Genomic DNA, 27,346 nt, shown 5'->3' with positions numbered 1-27,346 from the left:
AAAAGACAAGACAGTTACAGCTAATTGTGTTAAGAGCCATATAGCCTTTGTGTTACGGTGGTCTATTTGTGTAAATCAAACCAAATTGATTGTAGTTGCATAGGAATCACAATATACATTATCCGAAGGCACTTACCACAGCAAGGCTGAGACCTTATAATATTATAATATAAAGAAAGAGAAACCCAAGAGGTCTCAGTAGTGAGAAGAAAAAAAAAATCTCTGGCAGAACCAGACTCAGAGTTATGCAGTCATCTCCCACATAGCCTTCATCCAATCCATGTTACATTTTCTTCATTGAAGTTTCTATTGTGACCATGGTACCTTTCTTTGACTGTACATCACTGGGTTGGGTCATCTAAAATCTGCCATGTCTAAAATTCCTTCCACGGTTGTTATTACTGTTTTTATTCGAGCGATGTCCACGTCTAATTGTAAGGAGCCCCCGAAGTGACATGAGAAAAAAAAAGAAAAAAAGAGAAAAAGAAAAATATGAAAAAAAAAACATTTTTTTCATTTTCTAAATTTTTTGGATTCTCGAGATCTCGACTTTGAAAATTGAGATTTCCATTTTTTTTTTTTTTTTTTCTAATTTTTTTTTTCTCATGTCACTTTGGGGGCTCCGTATAATTGCTTAGAACTCAAACAAAAAATAAAGGTCTGGTTAAGTGATCTACTCGTTAAAAATATTCTTTTCTGAAAACTCCAATAGTGATGATCCCATTTTCCCATTACCTGCATCTCTCACTTTACATAAACTACCTAGTGTTACTATAAATAGGAGTGATAACTATTCACTCCGTTACACTCGCTTACTTCTCTCTTTTGCTCAATCAACTTCCCTTCCTTTGCCGTTTCCTTCCCTTCACCCAGTTCCTCTTATCTCCTGCTGCCATTTCTACATCTGTCACTTGACAGCTCTATCTGCTCTACTCACAGTTACAAAGGGATTTTACCAGTCAGGTAATCCATCTATCTCCATCTCACCATCTCTCTGTGGATGTATAACGCTGCTATAATGGCTACACTGTGACAGAGACTGACAGCTCCATATAAGCCTCAGAGCGAAGTTTCACTGAGAGCCTTGATTTCAAATCACCCTCATTTCTCCTCAAAGGAAAGTGCCGTTTATAATTTAAGACTGTTTTACTTGTCTTTATTCAGTCAGGAAAAGTTTGCCGAGGAAATCTGAAAGGTAAATAATTGTATTCACCAATTACATCAATGATACGTGAGCAAAATGACAGGAACTCTACATCACCAGTCTGTCTTTACCACAAAGTAATATTCAGCACAGTTGTTGAATGTAAAGTTATTATGTGACAATCACATACATTTCTTTTTTATATCCAGTATCTTAAATCCATGTCTGCCCAGACTTGAGTATTCTATTTGGTGATATGTTTTAGGGATTTATATATTTTTAAAAAAGTATGCACTTCTTTGTCATGTCAGGTGCAAAAAAACCAAAAAAAAATGTTTTCTGAGGTCACAATCTCCACTGACATTTGACCAGCTCCAATTCATGGATGGAAACTCTGAACCACAACGCCTACAGCTACGACTGTCACCAGCAAAGCCAGCACAACTATAAATGGAAGAATCTCTGCCTGTCTGGTGGGTTTGTTGCTAAGGGCCAACAAAAAGTGAAGTGGTGACTGTATAGAGGTTTCTTTGGATGAGTGGCTCTTCAGAATTTATTTCCTTAAAAGTACCTGTTTCTTTTAACCAGCGTCTTAGTACTTGCCGCATTTGACCACACGACCAAATTGTTAGAGGACATGAAGGTTGGCTGTTTTTAATGGATATTAAGTAAGTAAAGTATAATATTACTTAGCAGATAATAAGGCATGGAGAATGTGTGGCTGAAGTCATGTGGAGTCTGTCAGTGTAAAACCCATTTTGCACCTCTCCTTCTCCACATCCAAACTGAAAGCCAACCATTAACACTCAGAGAGCAAAAAAAAAAATGGAGGGATTTAAACAGCGGCTGTCTGTCACCCTGTAATGTGTTACTATCATTTTGCGTGATTTGTCATTTCACCAGCCCTGCGCTGCTTCCAGCCCACCCACAATCCACAAATGCAATCACATCCGTCCCCGACAAGAGCCCTCGAATCACCGCCGCTGACCAAAAGAGCAGCCGGGATATTTAACCTCTGTACTCATCAGCAGACACTTCAAACACACACACACAAAACCAGACACACGAATAATGCAATACGGCTGTGACACACTATAATTTGTCAGTCTATTACTGCTGACAATTTAAACAAGGCATGATAGTGTGTGTGTGTGTATTTCATTTTTAGACAGAGTGTACTGTCTCCTGTGTGTGTGTGTGTTAAATATGTGTCATAACTGAATGGTGAGGCACTCTGATAAGAAGTGATTTGTTTTCAGCCTCTCGAAGGAAAAATAAGAGGCAGCACTGATGAGCAGACAAACACGCACACACACACAAAGATGAAAACAGAGATACAAGAAAAATGTCAAAATACAAACTTCAGACATTCACAGCAGTTCAAACATTCTTGTCTGTCAAGCTGTCAAGTCGAGGAAAAAATAACACAGGTGGAAACTGAGATTCAAATTTAGGACAATGATGCTTCAGGAGGAATGGATTTTCAGCAGAGGGAACAGACAGAGAGAGAAAGAGAGAGGAAGACGAAAACAGAAAAAGAAAATAATACAAGTTATAAAAAAAAAAAGAGGCATGACAAGCAGCGCTGTGAGGCTTTCTGTAACACGGAGTCCTGGATTGTCATTCAGTGCAAACATCAACAAATCAACACCAGAGATGACACAGCACTCACAGCCAGGGAGGGGGCAGAGATTAGGATACTCAAAATACGTATTTAAAATACTAAATATTATTTCCGTAGCTTGTACTTCATTGAGATGATTATATTTTTTTTATCATTTAAAACACTGTAAATGACCGTCTTTGTAACGACGCGATGACATCATAAGAACGCAAAACACCAGGTGTCGCTGCAAATTGGACGACATGGTGCTTTGCGTCGGACTTGTTAAGATCACACATATCGAGACACGTTTTTATTGTTTACTCCATTTAGTCATTAGAGTTATAATAATTGATCTTGTGTTTTGTGCATGTCCTCAATTCTTTCAAATGATTTCAAAACGTGCTTTGTTGCAAACCTCGACAAGAACACTTCCTACCTCAAAGTGTTTCTCGCGGAGAACACATTGATCATGTCACATAATTTGCTTCCAAGAAGCTTAATTAGGAAAACTGAATGGTAATAGAATGCAACAATTAAATATATCTTTGATATTGTTGTTGCTGTTGTTGGATTAACATTAATCGAGGTTGTTCACACACGCCCCATACTTAATAATGCAACTGTGTTGAAACACAACATTTTGGATTACATATTTGGAAAGTAAAAAAAAAAGTTAAGAAAGAGTACCTTAAACCCAAATTACATACCTAACTTTTTTATATGGGGATGTGTCAGCAGTGTGACAGCATGCTTAATCTCTTGACTCATTATGGTCTGTTGCTCTCAGACATTGTCCTCTTGTCAGTGAGTCAGAATAAAGATGAAAAAGGCTTATTGAGAAAAGGTTGCCTCACAAAAACAGAAATTATGTTTTAATAATTTGAAAATACATTATTTTATTTTGGTACACGTGTGGCTGCTGTATTGCGTACTTTATTTTGACACATTAATAGGTTGGGTGTTTTGGGTCTTTTATGTTAAAACACATTTTTGATGTATTTTTACCCATGCATCCACAGCTAAGTGCTGGCTATTTTCTTTCTTTAAAATGACCTAAAACCTCAGGAGGAAGGGAAACAAGCTTGTACATTTCGATTGTCTGTCAAAGCCTTCAAAACACTAAAGGAGAGGGAGGGGTGCAAAAATAAATGTAAAACTGGGAAATGGGAAAAAAAAAAAAAAAAAAAAAGACTGCCTGATGTGAAACTCTAACACTGGCTCACAGAAAAGAAAGAAGCAGATGGTGGAGAGAGAGAGGAAAAGATAGTGGAGAACGCTGTAAAAGCTTACAGTGATTTACTGCAACACCCTGAAGTGGTTTGGCAGAGGGAAGGATCCACGGGGAAGAATGATTTATACCGGCTGATTTAAGGTGTCCCTCAACACATTCATGTGAGGCACCTGTAGAATGTTATCATATCGTGGACACCATCATACTTTGTTGCACAATGTGATTTTATTGTAAGTATTCTACCCAGGTTTCGTAAAAAAATTTCATCAAATCCGTCCATAATGAAATGCTGCATAAGCATCGATTTAGATCACGTGTCAAACTCAAGGCCCGGGGGCCAGATGTGGCCCGCCACGTCATTTTATGTGGCCCCGCGAGTGATTAATTGGTCTTAAAAATATGTGTTAAAATAGGTCTATGCTGCTTTAAAGGTACAATATGTAGTATTTATGGGTTTATATAACCCAAAATCCACTTTTTTATACATATTATGTGCTCCTGCATTGTCTAGTCGCTGTATAATAGTTTTTGTTTCATTTTCGTAGTGTTTCAAAAAGTCATGTTAAATAACATGACCGCGGGCCGCGGTTGCATAGCCACTGTTAGCAGCGAGACGCCATGTTTCTACCGGAGCCTGTAAGGACAAACGCGAGAGAACAAAACAAGCGTCTCTTTACTTGTAGCGGAAGTCCCGCCTCCTCTCTCTCCGCTTCGTCGCCGCGGTAGCTCGCCCTCTCCCTCGCCTCACGAACCTCATCTGCTGACACGGAGAAAGACGACGAGGACGACATTTGACCAGCTGCGGATACCGTAGCGCTCAGGGAAGGGAGGGGGTGAGCAGAGCAGCATGTCTTTGTTGTAAATTTCAGCCTCTCCTCTAGATGGCACTATAAACTACTTACTTCCCCTTTAAGACGTGCGTTGAACATATACTACATTTCCCACAATGCATGGCGATTGCGTTACCCAGCAACACCATCACGGACCGGGTTACGTGTATGCATGCATAATATTTGTCACTTGAACAAGTAATAAATACAGAAAGTTATTTAGCAATATTATACCAAGTAGTTACCTTTATTTTACTTTATATTTGGTTCCATTTAGTTCCATTTATTCTGTAAGACAGTAAGATCTCGCCCTTTGAGGGTAACCATTATGCTGATGTGGCCCTCAGGTAAAATGAGTTTGACACCCCTGATTTAGATAAACAAGCTGACAGAAGGGTACAAATCTGCACGTTACAATAGCTGTATCTCAATACACCGACTGCCTCCTTCAGAGGATATGGTCTACGTAGGTGATCACGATATGGTCTACGTGGCCATATTTGTCGTCAACTTCCTTTCCACTTTCAGTCATCGCATAATATGTGCTGTAAAATATAATTTTAACACATCTGCATGACAACACTTGTTTATCTTCTACACTGGTCACGATGGTTTTGAAAGGAGAAGGCTGTGGGTGGTGCAACAGACTGAAACACCAAATATAAACCGAGTTTGCGGGATGCTAATGAAAATTATATAATTGTGAATAAACTGCAGATTATTATTGACATCAGAGAAGCCAGTATTTCAGTTAAACATATTTTATGAATCTCTAATGATATATCATGGTTATTTTATGACTTCATAATAGATTTCTTATACATATATTGGAACATTCATTACTCTGGGGAAGAAGGACATTAATCTTTAAAGTGGGACAGCCAACGTATGGCGCTGTGGTGCAATCAGCTTTCAAATACACCCTTGGAATGAGACAGCCCCTGAATTGAGATAAAGCTAATGTAACTCAAAGCCGGCCATTGGATCGGAGTGTGGTTACCAAGATGACTGAAAACCTCCACTACACCATGAACTCTTTAAGTTTTGTGAAGCAAAAATTACCCAAAATGTTGATCAGAATCAGAATCAGAATACTTTAGTAATCCCCGGGAGGGAATTGTTTTTGTTCCAGATGCTCCGTGATAGAAACACAGCATGAGTGGAAACAAGAGCTCAAGATACAGATATAAACAGATCTGATCTGAATCTACGCAAAGAGGAAACAATTTATTGTCTAACTCACACATTTGCTGTCATCGGATATTGCAATCATGATGAGTTCACACTTCACTGGTGACGATAGTGGGTCTATGGGGGCTAACAGTGTGCAGCTTTTCTAAACCTTTTAAATAAAGTGTCTTTAAAGTGGATCTTTATCTGTTACTCCTAATATTATTTTTGATATATCTCTCATCACTTAATTACTATGAATGAATAACATTAATAATAGATTGGAAATAAAATAAAATGTCAGTGGTAAAAGATTAAGCAATTCAGGAATACATTTAATGCCAAAATAATTAAATCGTTCATGTCAATAAGACAACACAAGGCGATGCAATGTTTGAGGTTAAAGAGGATTTGTCTATAAGAGTAGAAGTCTAAAGCCTTATGTTGATGTATCAGTTACGTTAAGCGCCACTGTTAAACAGGTTATCGAAAAACAAGTAAAGTGGCTCACAGCGGCAGTAAAAGTATGTCCATCCATTTGTCATTTCTACAGCTTATCCTCTGAGAGTTAGTGGAGTTGGCGTTGTGGCTGATCAAATCAGCGTATCAGGACGTGAAAGCAGATAACCGCACTGTTGACTCCATAAAAGTGTTTCAGCGTAAAGTATATCCAGACTTAAATGTTTGAGTGTCCGCAGTCAACATTATCATAGGAGATGAGATACAGTCCTTTAATCTGGATAAAAATGTTGCGGACGCAGACGATAACTTGACAAATCAATAATGAATCAAAGGAGCATTTCTGTGTTGATTTTTTTCTTTATGTAGAGCTTTAAAGGTGCCATATGTAAGAATGTGGCCAAAAAACAGTTACTACATTCAAATTCAAAATACCGAGGTCTTTGAGGTTTCGTTTTCTGACCTAACTGGCAACCCGTGGTTGCTCGGCAGCTGAGACTCTACTGGCTGCAACGATTGGTAGAACGGATGTAGGTGGCGCCACATGCCAAAACATGATTTCAAAACATAAACATGATTTGCAGTCTGCAAAATATGTTTTGTAATGCAAATATTTTGGCTGTACTGTTGTTGTTGGTGAGTTCAGTTTGTTATATGAACATTCCTGAGTCTCTGTGACATATTAGGAGGATTTTATGGCCAGTTGATTTAGATTTATTACATAATGCACCTTTAAATGCTCAACTATACTACAACGAAGTTTTAGGCAGTGTTCACACAGTCCGTCTTTGAAATTGCCTTTTCACATGAACTGGTGAGTAAATAGAGAAAAGAAGTCATTAAAGAAGAGTCTTTGAGCCTCAGTGGCAGTCTGTGAGTTTGTCACTGCTCTTGTCTCCTCTTTTGTGGGTTTCTTCACAGTTTCATTCTCCCTTATCCGTCAACCTGGATGCTTGTCTGTCTGCCTTTGTGAGTTACTTTTGTGTCCCCAATTTTAATCTACATGGCCTTGCTTCATTCTCTGCAGTGAGTGTCCTGCAGTTTGCCGGTGACTCACTTTGTCTGCTGTCATTCAACAAAGTCTCCCTTTTTATTTAGTTTTAAATACACTCACTCATTGTCTAGAGCCAATCCGAGTTGACAGAGGGTGCACCCGGGACAAGTCCAGGTCAATTGCAGCCAACATACAGAGACGGATAGAGAACACTAACACATGTGTTCTGACTTCACTCCCCCTTCTCCGTCTCTATCCGTTATCTTATTCCTCATCTCAGATTATGGCCATGTTGATGGGCACTGAAAAACTTTGACAGTCTTTGATGTTATGACGTCTGTGTGTGTGTGTGTGTGTTTGTCTCATTCAGACTAGGGTTTAAAGGTATTAAGAGGTGAAATGTGATGTGAGTTTGTGCTTATTTTTTCTATCTGTGTGTATATGTGGATGTGTGTGTGTGTGTGCAGGGCTTGGCAGTGTTCATGTGGGAACAAGCCCCTAAAGCCTCTATTTTCTCCTCTTTTTGCAATTTGCAGGTTTATGAAAGTCTGACAGTGAAATAAATTTACTGAAGGGCATATTTCTTTCTGGGTCAGGTATTTTTGAGATTTGGTGTGTGTGTGTCATTCTGGAAAAATGCAAGTAAACACTCTATGAATACCACAAGTGTGCATTTACGAGTGCATTCAAAGTTTCAAAGACAGAAACTATAAAAAATAAACAGAGAAATACATGCATTTAATTATAACATTATTCTGGGGATAGATTCCCATGTTATTTAAATATTTTCACATGCATGACCTTAAGCCTAATGGACGCATAAAAGCCTCAATCATTACTTTCATGATTCCTTCAATACAGCACAATGTCCATTTTGATGAGGCTAAGGGAACTGCAATTTTAAAATGGCAATTCACAATTTAATGTTCATTATCACGATGGGTTGGTTGTTTAGCCATAACAAACAAACTTGTGTGTCGTCATGCAAAACATTACATTCTGACGGAAATATCGAATTATTAGTAAATGTATCCATTACCACTTTTATACATGTAGGATTAATACGAAGATGAATAAATGTGTCAGTTTACTGAATGGCTTATCAAGAACACATAGTGTTGTCACGCCTGTGAGTTGTCAGTGGTGTGTATTATATTATATCATTACCACATCAATACAGAGATGATGAGAGGAGAATTTAACAAGCCACTCTCCTCCAGTCCAAATATTAGATCAATAAGCTGTCAGGACTATGGACTATATGACAACTATATCTGAATGGAGGTGAAAAGAGACGGGAGAAAGAGATGCTGAGAGCGATAGGTTGGGTTACGCTGTCTGTCAACCTCATCAGTAATATGAGAACTATATAATGACCGAGTCGCCAATTGTGGACTAGCACTGAAGGGACCTGTCTGCAAACCTGCATCGTAGAACAGCGTGATTGGTTAAAGTCTCCCATCATGGGTCAGATTTACCTAAGTCTGGAGACACATCCTAGAACGGGTGAAGAAGTCTAGTTAAATCTGTAAATCTCTTGATTTACATTATACTGAGATCTTGTTATAACATAGTTTCCAAAGAGTGGACCACAGCACAGTGTTGCAGTCTTGGGGCAATTACATGTGGGCCTCAGACTGGCCTATAAAATATCTTAAATTTACAAAATTCATTGAAACTGCTCGTCTTTTAGTTACAGTTACGGATGGTACAATATTGGCACTTTACCCAGCTCAGGTCAAGTATGAGCACAACACAAGAGGAATGATCAGTAACAAAAAAAAAAAAAAGGAGTAAGTGTGAAAGACAGACAATTTGTTCTGGTCCTGCTTTCTCACATCCATGGCAGCGTGAAGTCGATAAGCAGTCTGCGATGAGGAGAGCTTTCGAGGCCATGATGGCTATCGCCGCTGACAACCACCACCAACAGCCACGGATGAAACTGACATGAGATGCACATACAGAGTGCAAGAGACAGAGAGAGACAGACTGTCCGTTGAGTCGCATCAGATCTTTGGTACAAGATCTCTGCACGGTGAGTGGAGGCTGTAAAGCAGAGGGATCTTTCTCTTCACCACCTCTGACATGTCAGAGACAGTGATGGCAGAAAGTAGACAGGGGGAGATGATGATGATGTATGAGCACAATAACTGACATGACTGAGAGATAATATATAATAGAGAACAAGAGACAGAGTGAAGATGGAAGGGTTATTGGATCGGTGGGTGTAATATGAGAATGATGAATGGTCATGTAAAAAAAAAAAAAAAAAGGCATATGTACTCAACGTCTCTGTGGTTATATTCTGAACAAGCAGAGAATTCATTTATATCGGCTAAAAGAAAAACCGCATCCTGGAAAGGTTTGACTCTCTTTTGCTCCACCGCAATACATCACCAAATATTATGAAAGTGATGTGTCACAGCTTCTCCGGGTTCCTCCCACAATCCAAAATGATGCAGATTTGGGAATTAGGCAAATTGGACATTCATTTTTGAACATAGGTGCGAGTGTGAGAGTGGATGGATGGTTGTCTCTATGTGGCCCTGTGATGGACTGGCAATCTGTCTAGGGTGTACCCCGCCTTTTCGCCCTATGTCAACTGAGATTGGCACCAGCAGTAGAAGATGGATGGATGGTGTGTCACAGGTAGAAGACAAGGACAAAAAGACAGTTGGCCCATATGGTTTGCACGGACTGAAACTACAGGTTTCATTTACCCAGTGGCTTAGTGGGAGAGCAAATCGTCTTTCAACTCGCAGGTTGTGGTTTCAATTCCCGGCTCCGCTAGTCTACAAGCCGATGTGTCCTTGGGCAAGACACTTAACCCTACATTGCTCCTGGCGGCTGTGCCAACAGCGTGTGAGTGGGTATGAAAGATGAGTGATAGAAAATGCACAAAGATTTGCTGTGTGAGTGAATGGGTGAATGGAAACTATAGTGTACAGCAGCTTCGAGTGGTCATCGAGACTGGAAAAGCTCTACATAAAGCCATAAGACATAAGACACGTAACTGCTGGAACTTTCCAGACACTCTCTCTCCCCTCCCCACCCTCTCCCTCTCTCTCTCTGTGTGTGCGTGCATATTAATTAGCCATGTGTATTCTCCGTGATCGTCAGCTGATTGGCTGAAAAAGCAACAAAAGCTCTGGAATGTGAGATCGCCACACCTAAACTAGGAGCGATTCAGAGCGATAAAACAACCTTAACTCAAACACAAAGTTTATGGTTTACAGACCCACAATACTGTGATTTGAAGCATGTAGTGGCTTCTTCAAAACTTCAACTTGTGTAATTTTGAAAAAAAACGGAAATCCCTCATTTTGAAAAAAAAAAAACGTTTTCCTGTTTTTCTCGCTTTGCGCTCAGCCGACTTGTTCCCGCTTGGTCCGTGACGGGTCACAAATACAAAATTTGCCATTTACCCATGTGGGGTCAGTGTGTGTGCCACTAAAGAAATGGATGGATGACAAACTTTTTTCTCACACGAACCTTAGCGGAGCCTAGTGCGAACCGGCAGACGCAGAAAGTTGAATGTAGTGTAGTGTAAATAGTTGTTTGTTGTCTGTATGTTGACATTGTGACGGACTGGCAAGCTGAGCAGTGGGCAAACCTGCCTCTCACGCACAAACACTCAAAGAATAATGAGCAAAAAAGCACAGCTGAAAGAATGGATGGTTGTAAAAAAAAGAGGAGGTAGAATGTTACTGCAGTGAAGAAATCACAGAGCCACATGGCATTGTTAAATAAAAAAAAGACCACCAGTCAAATCACAGCCTCCACAGATCCTGCCTTAATATTCTCAAAACTGTATGAGATATGAACCTCATCACTGTGCCATATCTGTCCAGTGTGAAGGAGAAAAATAAAACTGGGATAATGTGCATATCTGAATTTTAACGCCGCTTTGGGTTTACAGTTTCTGAGAAACACTGATGTCAAGAGAGAATGTGTGAGGGCGAGCAAGTGGGAGGAAGGGGCGATACGGAGAGAGCAAAAGGGCAGGAATATGGAGACATATAGATGGGACATTTGATTGCCATTTGGTGTTTTGATAGGCACAGAGATGGAGACCCAGCTGGGGTCACGTCACAATCTTTCAACTCAGTTATATCAAGTGTCTGCCATCTCAGAATGGAGATATGGAGAGCGATAAGTCAACATCCTATAACCTTCCCTCCTAATGCAGAAGTGGGAATATATACATCTTAATTCACAATATTCATCATTTTTAAGTCAGTGTTATGACATTTTGCTTGATAATAATTGTATTTGCACCTCATTTGCTCAAGATTATAACAAATCTGACATTCCATGCATGTAACCGACACACTGCTTTAGTCTTCTGACCATCTCCATCCCTCCATCGTAGACTGCCGTGGGGACAATGCTTAGTTTAAAGCAAACAGGGAAAAACAGACGCAAGGTCGTACCTGTAGGCAGGGCAGGATCCATGGTGGGTTTTTCCCAGGAGTTCACTTGTTCCCAGGTAAATCCATTGGTTCCCAGGGAAACGCTGTACCCACAGCTGCTATACGACTCTTCAAACGTGCAGCCACCTGAAGGGAGAGTAAAAATATATGGGGTATATTTTCAGTGCCGGAAAAACAAATATATCAGTTTATATATACACATGTATGATAATAACAAAAGTGCTAATAACTCAGATAGAGATATCGATGCACCCTCACAGACCAAGAAAAACAAAAATGCTTCATGGTAAGAAATTGGTGGCGACAGCATGTGACTAGATGAGCTGGTATTTGTTCATTTTACTGAATAAACTTCAGAAGAATAAAATAAAACACTTGGTTGCACACAATACTGAAGAGGACACGAGAGCTTGCTTGCTTGCTAGTTAACGGTAGAGAATACTCGACTCTTCCAGTCACTTGTGTGCTTTGATTCGGCTAATTACAGCATTGGAACTTCAGCACAGTCTGAAGCATTTCAAGACAAACTTTCAAGAATTTCTCGCAGACGGATTAGTTTGTTTAAAGGTCCCACATTTTATCTTATTTCTCCAAGTTAAACTAGTTCCCTGGTGTCCAGCCATCATTTGCAGGCTCTAGCAGGCACATTGCCATCATATATAACATGTTTCCACTAGACAGATAAATCCTCTGAGGCTGGAAGTTTGTGTAGGACTCTGTGCTGCACTGTGGAGCCAAGAATATAAATTTTCCGGTTTTCGGATGGTGTTGCACTCGCCAGCACTCCCACATGTTTTACGGACAAAGCGGAGCTCCGCGAGACAACAATTCCAGGAATTTTGGCGTCGTGTGATGTCCCAAGGAGCGCGGAAGTCAACATCGCGTGTTTTATCTCCTGTACTTAGACTGAGGAGGACCACAAAAACATGAGTGAGTCATATTTTTTCACACTTTCACGACTGGTAGAGCCTCCAGAGTCCAAAATATAAGTATTAAAATGATTAATGATTGATATTGCATAATATGGGACCTTTAAAAAAAGAATTCAGTCGAATGCAAAAACAAATCTGTCTCAAAAACAGTACAGAATCTGCTGTAAAAGCACTACATGCAAGTAAATTGCCCCAAAAAAATGTGTCTGGTCTAGAAAGGCCTCAAAGGATTAAGATTATACGTCATGCAGCAAACGCCAGCCATACATTAACACGCCGTTATTCACCGTACGCGTGATCGAATCTTTCACAATAAACCACATCTTTAATCACGTCAACAAGATTTAAAATTCTAAGTTGTTTCCGTAAGCTGCTTTGGGATTGTTAACAACATTATACTAATGAAGTCATCAGTGTGAATTGAAGAAGCCAGCACAAGAGAGACACTGTCACAGTTTATCAGAGGGGAGCGGTGCTCGCAGAGAGGGGGAGAGAGAGCACGGCTCTATGTGAGAGAGTGAGTGAGGGGCAGAAGAAGAGCGAGCTCTATATGTCAACATGATTAAGTCACAGCCTCATCGTTATTTCATGGCCCAGCTAAGACACATTTTCCAGTGCATTAGCCTTCTCTGTTAGCCTCGAGCACTACACACACACACACACACATGCGCGCGCACACACACACACACATCTGCGCACATAAACCCACTTCCCTAATTAGACATATGCTTTGACACACAACCATTTTAATTTGTTTTGAAGCATTTGAAATGGGAACACCATTGCTTTATTCATGAAATCACGTTAAGTTCTCCCTTTTTTTTTTTGCCGCTGTGATCTCCAGCACGTATGGTAATTCAGACCTCATCAAAACAAAAGAACAACTTCTTCTCTTTATGATTTCAACAATAACATGTTGTTTTCGAAGCACAGCGGAATCAAAGGCAGAGGAATCACTGAGGCTCGCGGCATTGCTGGAGAGTTCTTCACGTCTCTATACTTGACACCCGGGCCACTGACCCGTACAGTTTGAATTTCCGCATTTTATACAGCTTTATTCAGTTGGCTCGAGGTTGAGTCCCGTGGGTCCCCATCTGTTTAACATTATGTGTAATAACTGAAAGAACTGGGAAGACCTGACCCCAGCAGAGTCAGACAGCAACGAACAGAGGTCTGACTCGTCTGGACGTCTGCAGAGAGCAGATGGTGCTAATTAGTAATAGCAGCAGGGTAAAGAAGCTGTGTTTTTTTATTATTAATTATTATTATTATTAGACTGTAACACAACTGCACATCTGACTATAAAATAGTCACGTTCATGATCTTAGCGGATTACCTCGCACCTCCTGTGATGAGCTGTGGGTGGGTATTGCACAGCAGACTGTGCAGTGGTAAAATGCTGATATCACTTATTTACGATAAATTATTTTGTTCATTTAATATCATTTGTGTAGTTTTTTTATTTCTTATTGTATTTATTGGTGACGATCACTGGTTTCATGTTTCCAGCAATTTTGAATGTTTATATTAAATACACTAAGAAAACTGTGACAACACCTTAGTTGCTGCTGCTCAGATTCAGTTTTTTTAAATCATTTGTTTGACACAACGTTGCATGTAGCGGCACTGCTGTTCAGGACATTTCCCTCTGGGACAACAAAGTTTATCTTGATCTTGATTTGATTTTGTATTCTGTTAAACCATTCATTTATTTAAAGGTGCATTATGTAACAAATCTAAAGCAACTGGCCATAAAATCCTCCTAATATGTCACAGAGACTCAGGAATAATGTTCATATAACAAACTGAACTCACCAACAACAACAGTACAGCCAAAATATTTGCATTAAAATAAATATTTTGCAGACTGCAAATCATGTTTATATTTTGAAATCATGTTTTGGCATGTGGCGCTACCTACCACCGTCTACCAATCATTGCAGTCAGTTGAGTCTCAGCTGCCGAGCAACCACGGGTTGCCAGTTACGTCAGAAAACGAAAACCTAAAAGACCTCGGTATTTTGAATTTGAATGTAGTAACCGTTTTTGGCCACATTCTTACGTATAGCACCTTTAAATATGAGGTTTTTACTTTTGTTTGATGTCTGTTACATTGCAGAAACTTATTTTAGTTAATCTTTAGTTCCATTTTGGTACATGGTTATATTTTGTCAGCAATTGTAATATTAACCTGACACTATCTTAAACATAGATTTTGTATATGTTGTATTGTTTCTTTTTTGCATATAATCCACCATTTTTATTTCTCATTTTGGCTTTTGCTTATGTGTGAGCACACATGTTTTCTTTGGACTGTGGGACATTAACTACTATACTTTTTATGAATAGCCTTAATTCAAAAAAATGGACAATTAGAATCATCTTTGAAGTGTTTGCATCATTATAACACTAACACACTATAAAAGTGTATCGGGAGTATTCAAGAATAGATGAACTTCCCCCGCAGTTTTGGATTGCATGTCACTTCCATCACAACATAAATCAATGTACTTTATATATCAGACAAGAAGTGTGTCGTATAGTTTTAATTGCCTCCCCAAGAAAGACTTGATTCAAAAGGGAAAAAAAAAAAAAAAGAGTATTCGCCTGTCTGTGTTCTGTATGAAAAACAACCAGCAGCCGTGGGTGGAAACAAGAGGAAAATCCTATTTCTCTTAGAGATATGAAAATAGTTGTTATAAATGAATCAGTACGGAGATAATTAGTCTTTATTGCCCCCATGTTGTTCAGTGATCTCATTAGAAATGGAAAGAAATCAAAGTGATCTCATTAAAAGAGTTATAAACAGGCTGGGTGGGGGAGTGTGTGGGCTGTGGTTGGAGGGGATCGAGCATCAATATTCAATATCAGATCTGTAATTTTAAAGCCACTGTCAGGGGGATGAGAGGGAGAAGTGGCTCACAGCAGTAGACGAGCGTGTGCTCGTGTGCCAATGCCCCTAATCTAGTTTTGAAAATCAGTACAACACCTCCCTGCATCTCATTGATGCAGACACACAAGCATAATTTCACACACACACACACACACACACACACACATTAATTGGAATAAGTTGCCGAATTATATTAAAAAAAACAGCATGGCTGCTCATGTCTGCTCTAGAGCCTGCATATGTGCAGAGGGACATGCAATGTATGTGTGTGGGCACGCAAATGGTTTTTGCATGTTTGTGTGTTGCCGTGACACCAAAACAAGCAGAATCTAATAAAATATTGATATTGATACGAAGAGCGTGGGCGCATACGCACATTAGGGCTGTCATGTTTTGAAGTTCAAACTAATTTATAATGAATTTATCATTCGAATAAACTCAATATTGCAATATTTACCTGCAAATGAGTACACGAGCGCTCAGAGCGCACACATATTTACAAGCCGGTTTACACAGAGAGTCGTGGTAAATTGGTGCACCTCATGTCTTTTAAATTATTATTATCAACTGTTTGTTATCAATATTTATTGGGAAAAGAAACATCCCTTAACTTTGTTTATATTTTGTTACTGCCACCTTCCATTGTCAACACCGTCGGGTTCTGTTTTAACTGCGACGAAAGATCTTAATGGAAATCAAACGAGTAATTTGTCAGCTGGTGTAAATAAACAGCAACAAAACACAACAAGCAGGTGAATCAACAACATTTTCATTAACGTCTACTTCAAATGATCAATGTGAGGTGCTATAACTGCAGTGAATAGTGGCCGTGGTTTTCTTTGTCTTCTATTTATTACACATTTGTATCGTCATATAAATATTATTGTACCCCAATTTATTATCATTGTTCAACTCTCAGCTTTTTTATCTATGTTGTGCAAAAGCCTGATTTATTTACCTGCTCTTAAGGAAAATTTGTCATCATGTTATAGTTAGGTAAGGATTCATTATTTAAAGTGGACCACCTGATCATATATATTGTTACTTCATACCATAACGTTTGTTTTTTTTGCTTGTTTTTGTTCATACGTTTCTAATTAAAATAAAGTTATTGTCTAGCATTAATAAAGTATCATGTTATGTGATGAAAAAGCCTCCAGGCATTCGGTTAACTTTAAAAAGAAAAGGAAAAAAATAACAATGTCAAAAATAGCAGTAGTTACTGGAAACAAATTAATTGCAAACAGAGAAATTGCAGTTGAGTAATTTGTTTTACTAATGTAATAAGCACAATGCTGTAGTGTTGATGGTTTGTGTGAGCACATGTTGGAAACAATTAATCTTTGTGAGATATAATAATAATGTTTTTTTTTTTTTTGCATTTCTTGTTTTTGTAATTAAATCTTAAAGCTTGTTTGGGATCACTGAGAAAATTTCACCTGCGGCCAAACTTCAGAGTACACTCACAATCATGGCATAATGTATAAATGTCATTCCCGTTCTGCCTTTTGATTTTTACATCAGCATACTCCCACTTCAATGGCTGGGGCCCAGTTACTGTGTTAGTCCTTACCAGGTCCACTACAAACATGCTGGACCCTATCTGATCCAAACACATTTTGTTCTGGTTTCATCGGACCGAGGAAGCATCTGCCGTCATTCATCAGGCTTTGTTTTCATGCTCTGTGGCAAAATGGATGTATTATTGTGTTTTTGTGCCATTCTGCAAAACAATTTTCTGTTTCAGATGCAGTCTGCAGAGTTTGACTTCAAATAATGTACTTCACACTGTCAGTGACAATCGTTCTACCCCAGATGACCAATGTTAAGTGAAAAAAAAGTGTGTGTTGGTCATATATGGATCTTCTGATGCAATCCAAACCATTGCCACAAATTCATAGCCTACTGTTGTTTTAGCTGTTGTAATAAGGATTTTAAAAAAAGGTAGATGATTGTTTCGTTTTGTCATGGTAGAAAACTGAGTTGTTTGTACAGTATACTTTATGTATAGTATTTATGTATGTATTTAATTTTTTTTATCATTCATGGATCAGCCTAACTCTGACATTATGCCATCAACCTGCTTCTCATCCACAAACCCTTTGGAAAAGTCAGCACACGTTTGCACATGCACAGGAAGAAATAACTCTATGCCCTGAATATGCCCACTCGCGCACAAATAAACACATCGTGTAATGATAACGCTTATTTACGCAGAATACGCCGTCTTTCTCATGTTCAGATTTCCATCCCCTTGAGGCGCCAATAGCAGCCATTAGAGCCTTTCATCTCCGCCAAAGCTAACACAACGCGACACAACCCACGGAATCGCAAAACCAGGAGGAGGCACCCCAAGGCGACCGGCTCTAAAGAGTCTGTTTACTGCTCACTTAGATAACATCTACTGATTCTGTGTGCGACGGCGTGCATGTGTGGGCATGTGTGGGAGCACACTGAGGACACACTGCTGTGCATTCATGCACGAGTGCACAGAAGGAGATGCTGTACTTCATTTGAAATTAGTAGTACTTTTTTTTTTTTTTTTTTTAAATCAGATATGTCTCCACCCTTGACTGATATGATATGCATGGACAGTATGCATGGAAGTGTGCATGCAGCCCAACATTTGTGGCCAAATTGCGATTTCTATATAATGTATGTTGTTTGTTCAGCCCTAAACTGTACGCATTTAATGTGTAACATGTAGCAAATGCAACAAAATGTGGGATCACACCAGACCCACACTTCACTGTAGTTGTATGACTGGAACTAACACATGCTGTAATACACATGTGTCAAACTCAAGGACCTGGGGCCAGATGTGGCCCCCCCACGTCATTTTATGTGGCCCGCGAGTGAATAATTGGTCTTAAGAATCTGTGTTAAAATAGGTCTATGCTGCTTTTAGGCGTGCGTTGACCATAAACTACTATTTCCCACAATGCACGGTGATTGCGTAACCCGCAAAGTGACGGCTTCCCGTCACTAGATCGCAGTGTTTCATTGTATATGCGACAAGTGAAATTGAGATTGAGACTGTGATCGCAGCAGAATGTGTTCACAAAAGCCACAACCAAAAACGACGTGGCAGTGAAAGCTAGCTTTATTGTGGCTGAAGAAATCACCCGTGCTTCAAAGTTTTTGAAGCAGTGCATGCTGAAGGTGTGTGAGCAGGGGCCTCATTTATAAACGTTGCGTACGCACAAAAGAAGGCGTACGCCACTCTCTACGCAAACCATGGGATTTATAAAAAGAGAACTTGACGGGAAAATGTGCGGTCCTCCACGCCAACTCTGACCCATGCGTACGCACATACCTGGGGTAAGGCGAAACTGCGCCACTGATGGCAGAAGAAAGAAACGGGAGAAATGTGTGAAACTGATCGTGTAAAATAAATTATAAGTTATATTACCTCTCATATATGAACAGTTTATTTGCAAGAAATGGATAAAAACAACTACATTTCTACAACGAACAAACAAACTAACTCCCTGGAGTGCACACGGGAAACATAATGATTTAGGACAATAGTAAGACAACAGTAGGGCAAATTATGTATTCACTGATATCAGGGTAATTCTAACACGTGTAGCAGATACCTAATCGACGGGCATATAAAGGCAGGTACTCACAATGCGTCATGGCGCACAATGATTTGGCACTGTTAGAGGATGTGTCAAACGGAAGGCTACGGAGGGAGCGGAACTTCCGAGACGAGCTAGATCCACTGGCCAACAGTGATGAGTGGCTGATGAGCCGTTTCCGACTCCCACGAGCTGTCCTCTTGGGCCCATCCTTAGAGAGGAGCACCCGCAGAAACCACGCCGTGCCAGTCCCGCTCCAAGTGCTCACAACACTCGGGTTTCTGGCGACAGGTGTTGTGCCAATGTAGGTATCCCCGACAGAAAGTGTTCACCCTGGCCACGGAGGCGGAGGCAGAGAAACATTGGTGCGCTTGCTTTCACCCAAGTAAATTAAAACTAAAAATTGCATTGTTTAATGATTTATTTTATGTGTACTTCACATACTAGTCTATAACCTCTGGTATTATTAACAGCTTTCTTCTATTCTAGCCAAAAATATGGGGGGATACAAATTATGGCAGACAGGTAAACAGTCTGAATTAATGTGTTTCCCCCCATATCTTTGCCAGACGTTATAGAGTAGTATGTGAAGTATACATAAAATACATCATTAAACAATGCAATTGTTTTAATTTACTTGGGTGAAAGCAAGCGCACCACTGTTTCTCCGCCTCCGCGGCAACACTTTCTGTCGGGGATACCTACATTGGCGCGACACCTGCATGGGTGTCCCCCTAAACCTCCGTCACCTCTCCACTCAGGAGGGATTCCCCGATGATCCCCACCAGTTTTTCATCCAGCGGGGTGAGCTCCGGTTGGCCTGTTCCTCGCCCGTGGCACAGACGCTCTGCCTGTGTGACTCCAGGCGCTTTTTTGCGTCTACTTTAATGTCTGATCACTTTTTTTTCACCTCGGCCACACTCCGACCTTCTGATGAAACAGCATTGACATTATCCGCCACATGCTGCCACTCTAGAACACCAAACAATAAAGCCTTCCTCTTCTCCACCTCCCCGACAAGTATTTCCACCTCGTGAAATTACGTTATTTGGCCTTTCTCTCCGATTTCGGCATGATTTCAGTCATGAATCAATATTTATGAGGGGCGTTTCTCTGAATATTTATCGGCAAATATGGGCGTGGTATGACCCGCAAACAGGTGCGCCACATTTAGAGTAGATTGTGATTTATAAAGGGAAATCAGCGTAGGACGTGCGTGCGCACTGTTTTATAAATCAGGATATTTTTGTGCGTAAGCACTTTCTGTGCTTCGTGCGTACGCCGATTTTGACGTCGGTCCTACGCACAGTTTTATAAATGAGGCCCCAGGTCTGCCCCGACCGGATACAGACTTTTAAAACCGTTTGTTTGTCAAGAAACACCATCGCGGACCGGGTTGCATCTATAATGCATCATATTTGTAACTTGAATAAGTAATAAATACAGAAAAGTTATTTAGCAATATGTTACGGAGTAGTTACCTTTATTTAACATTATATTTGGTTCCATTTAGTTCCATTTATCCTGTATGACAGTTACATCTGGCCCTTTGAGGGTAACCGTTATGCTGCTGTAGCACCCCTGCTGTTATATCTACTATAAAAAATGTTTTATTATTATTTGTTTCCAGTTATTTTTCAATTCTACAAAGACAGTGTTACTGTGTGTTTTAAAGCAGGTTAACCTGAGTACATCTGGCCAAAGAAAGTCTGGAAGCATATGTCAGTTTGTGTGTGTGTGTGTGTGTGTGTGTGTGTGTGTGTGTGTGTGTGTGTGTGTGTGTGTGTGTGTGTGTGTGTGTGTGTGACTCAGCATGTGTGCCTACGTCCTTGTCTCTTATTAACTCATATTAAATCCACTGTCAGCTAACATGGCAAGATATATCCCTGTTAAGTAATTTAAAACCATATGCCAACATAATGTCATCTGCCCCTGGATGCACGCATAAACACACACACACGCAAATAATTTATATAGCCAAAGGCAAATTAAAAAACACTGGCTAAATACTAAATGCTATTATTTCCACCCCAATACGCCTGGATAATAAGAGAAAGCAGATAGAGGTTTACTGAGTAACACTAACTGTATATCTGTATCCGTATGAGACCCAGAAAAACACTGAGCGAGTGCTGGTGAGTCAGGTGAACTCAGTTCTCCACACTGATTTACAAAAAAAAAAAAAAAAAAAGACACGATAAATACATGAAAAGAAAGCAGATGTCAAAAGGTGACTGTTTTGTGTGAGCGTTGTGTTTGAGTTTGTGCATCAGCATGTGTTAGCGAATGTCTGGAGAGTAGGAGGTGAGAGGGCAGCGTAAAAGGATGAATGTTTAATGGAGGAACGGATTATTACAGATAAAATAGCGTGCTTTAATGAAACAGGATCAAGTGATGCAAAATGGCGAGATGCCAGAACGGTTTTGCAGGTTGTTTGTTTCTGAAGTGCACGTGTGAAACCCGAGTTGAAAGTTAGAACAATCGTTCTCAAAAAAAAAAAGAGGAAACAATAACAGAGTGATAGAAGCAATGAACCCATATTTAAATCCAAAAAAATTCTGTAAATTCTGTCAAGATGTGAAGGCCAGAGGTGTTACTCATTTCTGAAAGTGTTTGCTGAGTGCAGCAGGGCAGTGAATCCTAAACAGCACAGAAAGAAAACCAAAAAAAAAATAAAAAGGAAAAAGATGGAGAAAAGATGGTGAGCAGGTGTCAAAAGATAAACCATCCATCCATGTTTTTGCACTGAAGGTTCTGTGCCGTTTGGTGTATTTTGTCCTTTGTCAGGGGATGAATACAAGCAGACGGCACAACTTGAGTAGTTGAAGTTAAGGTGAAAAGAAACTCCATAACAAGCAGATCCATCAGTTTCCACTAGAAAGACCATCACAGGCTGCGATTGCGTGCGAGTAATTTGCGAAAACATAAATCGCTAATTAACATTTGAATTTCAAGTGCATGAACACTTTCCGCCAAATGCGTCACTTCCATGCTGAATGGTCAATTAGAAAACACAATTATTGAGATAAACCATAGAATGAAAGAGAGTGATTAACTGACGCTCACAATCTAACCTCATTTTACAACAATCTACACCCAGAAAAGCACTGCAGCTCTGTGTCCTTATAAAAGTTTACTATAAGGTACCTGAAAAGATCTATTACATAATAATTCACAAACTGTACCCTGACCATGTGTATGGAATACAAAGCGACTCTGAGAACCACTTAATTTGAAAATGAACCGCAGCTCTACCATCACACTGCTCTCTGACATCATCAGACTACGTCTTTTTTTTGGGCCGGTTTGATTGAGAGAAAGATGTCTAGCAGCAGAAATTACATAGTGTGTGTTTAAATATCCTCCTATCAGATTGTGCATGTGTGTGTGTGTGTGTGTTAAAGGGCAAGAAGTGACGTCCTGAAGGGTCTATTGTGACTTTAATTATCTGCTACATGAATCAATAGGGGACCTGCCTTGTAACCTTTAGTTCTACATGAAAGAACACAAAAAAACAACGTCGCCACCAATTGCTTTCAGTGGCCGTCACTCACACACACACACACACACACACACACACACACACACACACACACACGCTTGAAGCTTCCTAACCACAACATGAGCAACACACAGAAATCACACAAAAACACATTAACACCTATAGCCACAGTTTGTCTCCACTCAAGTGAGTCAAATGGATCGGACAGAAGGGTAACTACAAAGAGTAAGTTGTGAAATTGGAATGTACACAGACTGATGCACAAACACACACACACACACACACACAAACACAAGCACACCCACATGCCCTCTGTCTAAAATGGCATATGGCTGTATACTGGGGGAGAAGAAGCAGTCATTACAGATGAAGAGTAATCAGGAAATCCCTTAAGCTGCTGTAACCTGTATATTACTTCGCAAAACATCATTAGAAACACACACAATAAACTTTATACTGTGTGAAAAGAAACAAAGAGAAGACTTGGCTTAACCATGCTGTGGAGAATCTATAATTCTGTTGGGTCTTGGACACTGTGCCTGAACTCACTGTGACCTTGTTGGGTCACTCTGTTTGCCACTGAATGAAAATCAGATTATCCCCTGGTTCTAAGTTTAAAAATAGTCTTGTCTATTTCAGGTGTGTCATGTATTTCAAGCAGGATCCTGCCACAGTCGAGATAGAAGTGGCCAGTTTGGTTTTGCCTCCTTCTTGACACACAAACACATGAACCTTTTGTATGAAGCCTGTTTCACATTAAAACTAGTGGATATAGCAGGGTCTTTGAACCAGGGTGAAGCCACAAAAAAAAGGCAATTAACACCATTCACATTGCAAGTGGTTGTACTGTGTGGTGTTTTTTTTTTTTTTTTTTTTTCTTCTGACCCCTGTGTCACACACTTCCCTGGAGACTGAATGCACCACAAACAAAAGAGTTGGGCAAAGTACATAGCTCTCATTGTTATTGTGGTTTCTACTTTGCATCTTTTACTTAAATTTTTAAGTTTTTAAAATGACAAACATTAATGCAAATGCCTTTGGTAACAGCTGTGCTAAAAGCCCAGAAGGTCTCTGGCAAAAATAAAGCAAACGTAGTCAAAATGACTGTGTTCACACATTCCCACTGATGCCAGTTGGAGCCAAAGCCAATAAAAACCTATATGCATTGCAGGGTTGTTTGACCAGGGAGTGAATGCTGATTAAACACATTCCCCTGTTTAAACCTGTGATTAAACAGCTTTTTTTCTGACCTGTGGGAATTAGATTCAGATGTGTTTATTTGTCATAATTATGCAGGTTAACATAAAGTCAACAATGCAATGAATGTTATTGACAAGATGGACCAATCAAGTCACTATTTGCAACACTATAAAAACAGTAAATGCATTAAGTTGCATATAATTAAATTTGTCTATGTACATGTTCAGGGTCGAGAGTAAAAATAAGAATGTGAACATGAATCAGGTTTATTTGTATTGTACTAGTGCAGTGCACGTAGGAAGTATGTATTCCTATAGTGGGAGCTGAAGAAGATTTTTCAGTTATGGTAATGCATGATAAGGAATGTACAAGGCTGTCGTGGCTGACAGTCACAAAAGCTAGCTACGCTAATGCTAATCGAAAATGAAAACATTTGTGTTGTGCCTAACGAGGTTACACGGTGTATGTATTATGTTAGCCCTATGCTAATGCTAATCGTAGCCTCGCTAGCTTACCTTTGGAAACAGGTTTGCCATGTTAGCTCCAAAGTAGTACCATGCTTGTATTATGTAACCTCTACGCTAATGCTAATCGTAGCCTTGCTAGCTTACCTTTGGAAACAGGTCTGCCAAGTTAGCCGCAAAGTAGTAGCATGCTAATGCAAAATAAATATGTGCTTGTGTATTGGTGAATAGACACCTCGTCGTTTCAGTATAACACCATGATCTGCGGTGAACCGTGGGAAAATGTCTCACGCACCGTGAGGACAGCCTCTTCACTCTCCCACCTCCCTGCCCCAGACAGCGCAGCTGCTGCTGATGAGCCTCTGCCTGCCTGGTGTAGCGTGATAAATCAGGGAAAATCAAAATTCCTCCAAAAAATTTGAAAATCAAGGATGGCCACCATCAGGCCCATGATGGAGATATGCCTGTCACAGACACATAGACAGACAGACGCAACTTGCTTTATAGATAGATGTGCACCATTCAACAGAATAATATTTTGTAATTTGTATTTTACTGTGATGATGAAAAAAAGGCCCTCGTATTTGGTATCAGAATACTTCAACGTTGTGTTTGTTTTTAAAATACGGTGAAATACTTTGTTTGAAACAATGTTCTGACGTCAAAAGAACATACAGCATGAGATGCTGCAGCAGATTGGACTGCTTGGTGCCTGTTTTAATTTGCCTGGACTTTAATTTGCCACAGCGCCACAGCCGATGATCTGGATATTTGATTTGGCAGACATAAATACGCTGGATGTCCTTCCTGACACAAACCTCCCATTTGCCCGGGCTTGGGCCTGGCACTAGAATTTCGCTGGATTCAGAGTGTACTTGCACAGGGGCGTCCTAGCCTGTGACATGGCAGGGATTCAAACTGGCAACCCTTCAGTTACCAGCCCAATTCCCTTCCACTCCGCCATCGGCTGTTATCACTATGCCACTGCATGTTGTAATTATTCACTACTGTGTGCTGCAACAACAATACGGGGGATTGACAACCCCATACTTGGGGAAAGTGATAGGTATTAGATTCTTTTTACACTGTGGGGTATTTTTTGCCCATGTGTTTGAATATCCAGCTGGTTTAGCCTCTTACATCATACAACGGATTCTCAAAAACTTTCCAAAAAGTGAGTCATATTTGATAATATGACTCATCCATATGACTCATTTGTAACCACACACACGGTAGTAGATTTTGTGACTTTCATGATGAGGTCATGTCACTATTATCAAGCTATCCCCATGCAGGATTACTCTGCTGCAGAAACAGCAGAGAGCTCTGGAATAATAAACAGCTCAATCAACATCTTACGGAGAAGGAGCTGAGAAAGTCAGAGGTGAAAAACACATTCTGCTGTTTTTTTGTTTTTTTTAGTAAGTTACCAGACATGCATTTGGAAATAACAAATATTGATCTTCATTATAATAATCGTATGTCAGTGGCCACAGTGTGGGAAGAGGAAAGTGAACAAAAGGTTGTTGTTGTTCAATAATCATCATAATGTGAGCTGTATTTGTGTTGATTTGATTTGCTTTTATGTGAAGCTCTGCACATTTGATTACATTTGCCGTTTTTTTAAAAGTTACTTTTCATGAAGTAAGACTGTACACAGTGTGGGATATAAAAATCACCTTGTTGTACAAGAGTGTTGGAATCTGAATTGACTTTTTGGGTGACCCGAAACATAAACCAAATTTTGACCTTAAGCTTGTACTTCTCAAATTGGCCCACAAAGACACACGCACACACACGACCTTGGGAATGACCCTCCAGACACACAATCATCCCTCACACGCACACACACACACACACACAAAGGCCGGCTCATGCACTCAGAACAACGGGGCATGTGCACACAAACTCATAGAATCTTTCTTGCACACTGAATACGGGTCCCGACAAATACCCAAATACACACACATACACACACACACACCGTCTCTGCGGTGCTCATTAGGTGAGGTAGCAGGTCCAGACCTCCTCCCAGCAGAACTACAGGGGCAACCACCCCTTCCACTCCTTTCCCTCTTGTTAACTTCACTCTCTCTTTATGTTCCTCTTTCACCCCAGTCATTCTCCCCTTCTATTCCCCTCTCCGTAATCCGTTATCTTTTATACTCTCTTTTGATTGTCCTCATTTTTTGCTCTTCAGTCACCACTTTGCTGGCTTTCTTTCTCCCTTTGGTCATCATGCCTCTGTCTTTCCTTGTGCCCTTCTCACCCCTGCCCTCAACTTTTCTTTCTTCAATCCCTTCACATCTCATCCCTTTCTTTCCTGCGGCAAAGCGTTTCCCTCTTTCCCCACCTATTTGCAACTCCCTTATCTTCTTCTTCCCCCCCCCCCCAATCATTATAACTGAAACAAAATGTGTGTGGACAATTAAAAAAAGATAAATGTAAAGAAGTTCTGGATTTCCCTTTTTTCTCATGTCAATTATCTTACCTTCCTCTCTTCCTAAGCAACGCATTTGATCGCCTTTTTTCAGTAATTGCAGAATAGCCTTTCAGCATAGACTTCTGCATCCGTGATCTGTTTCCAAACTTGAGAGCGTCTGACCCGTGACAGGAGACCTTGACCACTCACAAAGATAGAGGGTACTCCTAATGGCTGCTCTAGGGAGCTGCAAAACACATCCTTCTGTTGAAAAGGTCGCTATTACAGCATTGGCAACAACTGCCTAAGCCTTAAAGCAACCTAACAAAAGGAATAACGATTCTAAAAAATAGAGTCGGACAACACAGTTAATCATGCTCAACATGAGCAAAGCAATACAGAGATGGAGATATTGGCTTTTTTTAAATTTATTTATTTATCTCAGCCATAAGGAGGAGGCACATCTTATCTGCAATTCACAC

At 40.1% G+C, this 27,346-nt stretch overlaps 1 protein-coding gene across 1 annotated transcript in view; it reads right to left on the bottom strand.

Moving 5' to 3' along the window:
- Positions 1-11,988, bottom strand: part of ptprt (protein tyrosine phosphatase receptor type T) — a gene marked incomplete at its 3' end in the record, with an annotated part of 242,868 nt that extends 230,880 nt beyond the window's left edge. Inside the window, exon 1 of the mRNA XM_083892431.1 lies at positions 11,868-11,988. Coding sequence (XP_083748557.1) covers positions 11,868-11,889 — 22 coding nt within the window. The 5' untranslated portion in view covers positions 11,890-11,988. The remainder of the gene's footprint in view (positions 1-11,867) is intronic.
- Positions 11,989-27,346: the final 15,358 nt, after the last annotated feature.

Source organism: Microchirus variegatus, assembly GCF_963457635.1.
Source record: "Microchirus variegatus genome assembly, chromosome: 7".
In the NCBI taxonomy this organism is placed as follows: domain Eukaryota; kingdom Metazoa; phylum Chordata; class Actinopteri; order Pleuronectiformes; family Soleidae; genus Microchirus; species Microchirus variegatus.
This window is presented reverse-complemented; position numbering and strand designations above follow the sequence as displayed.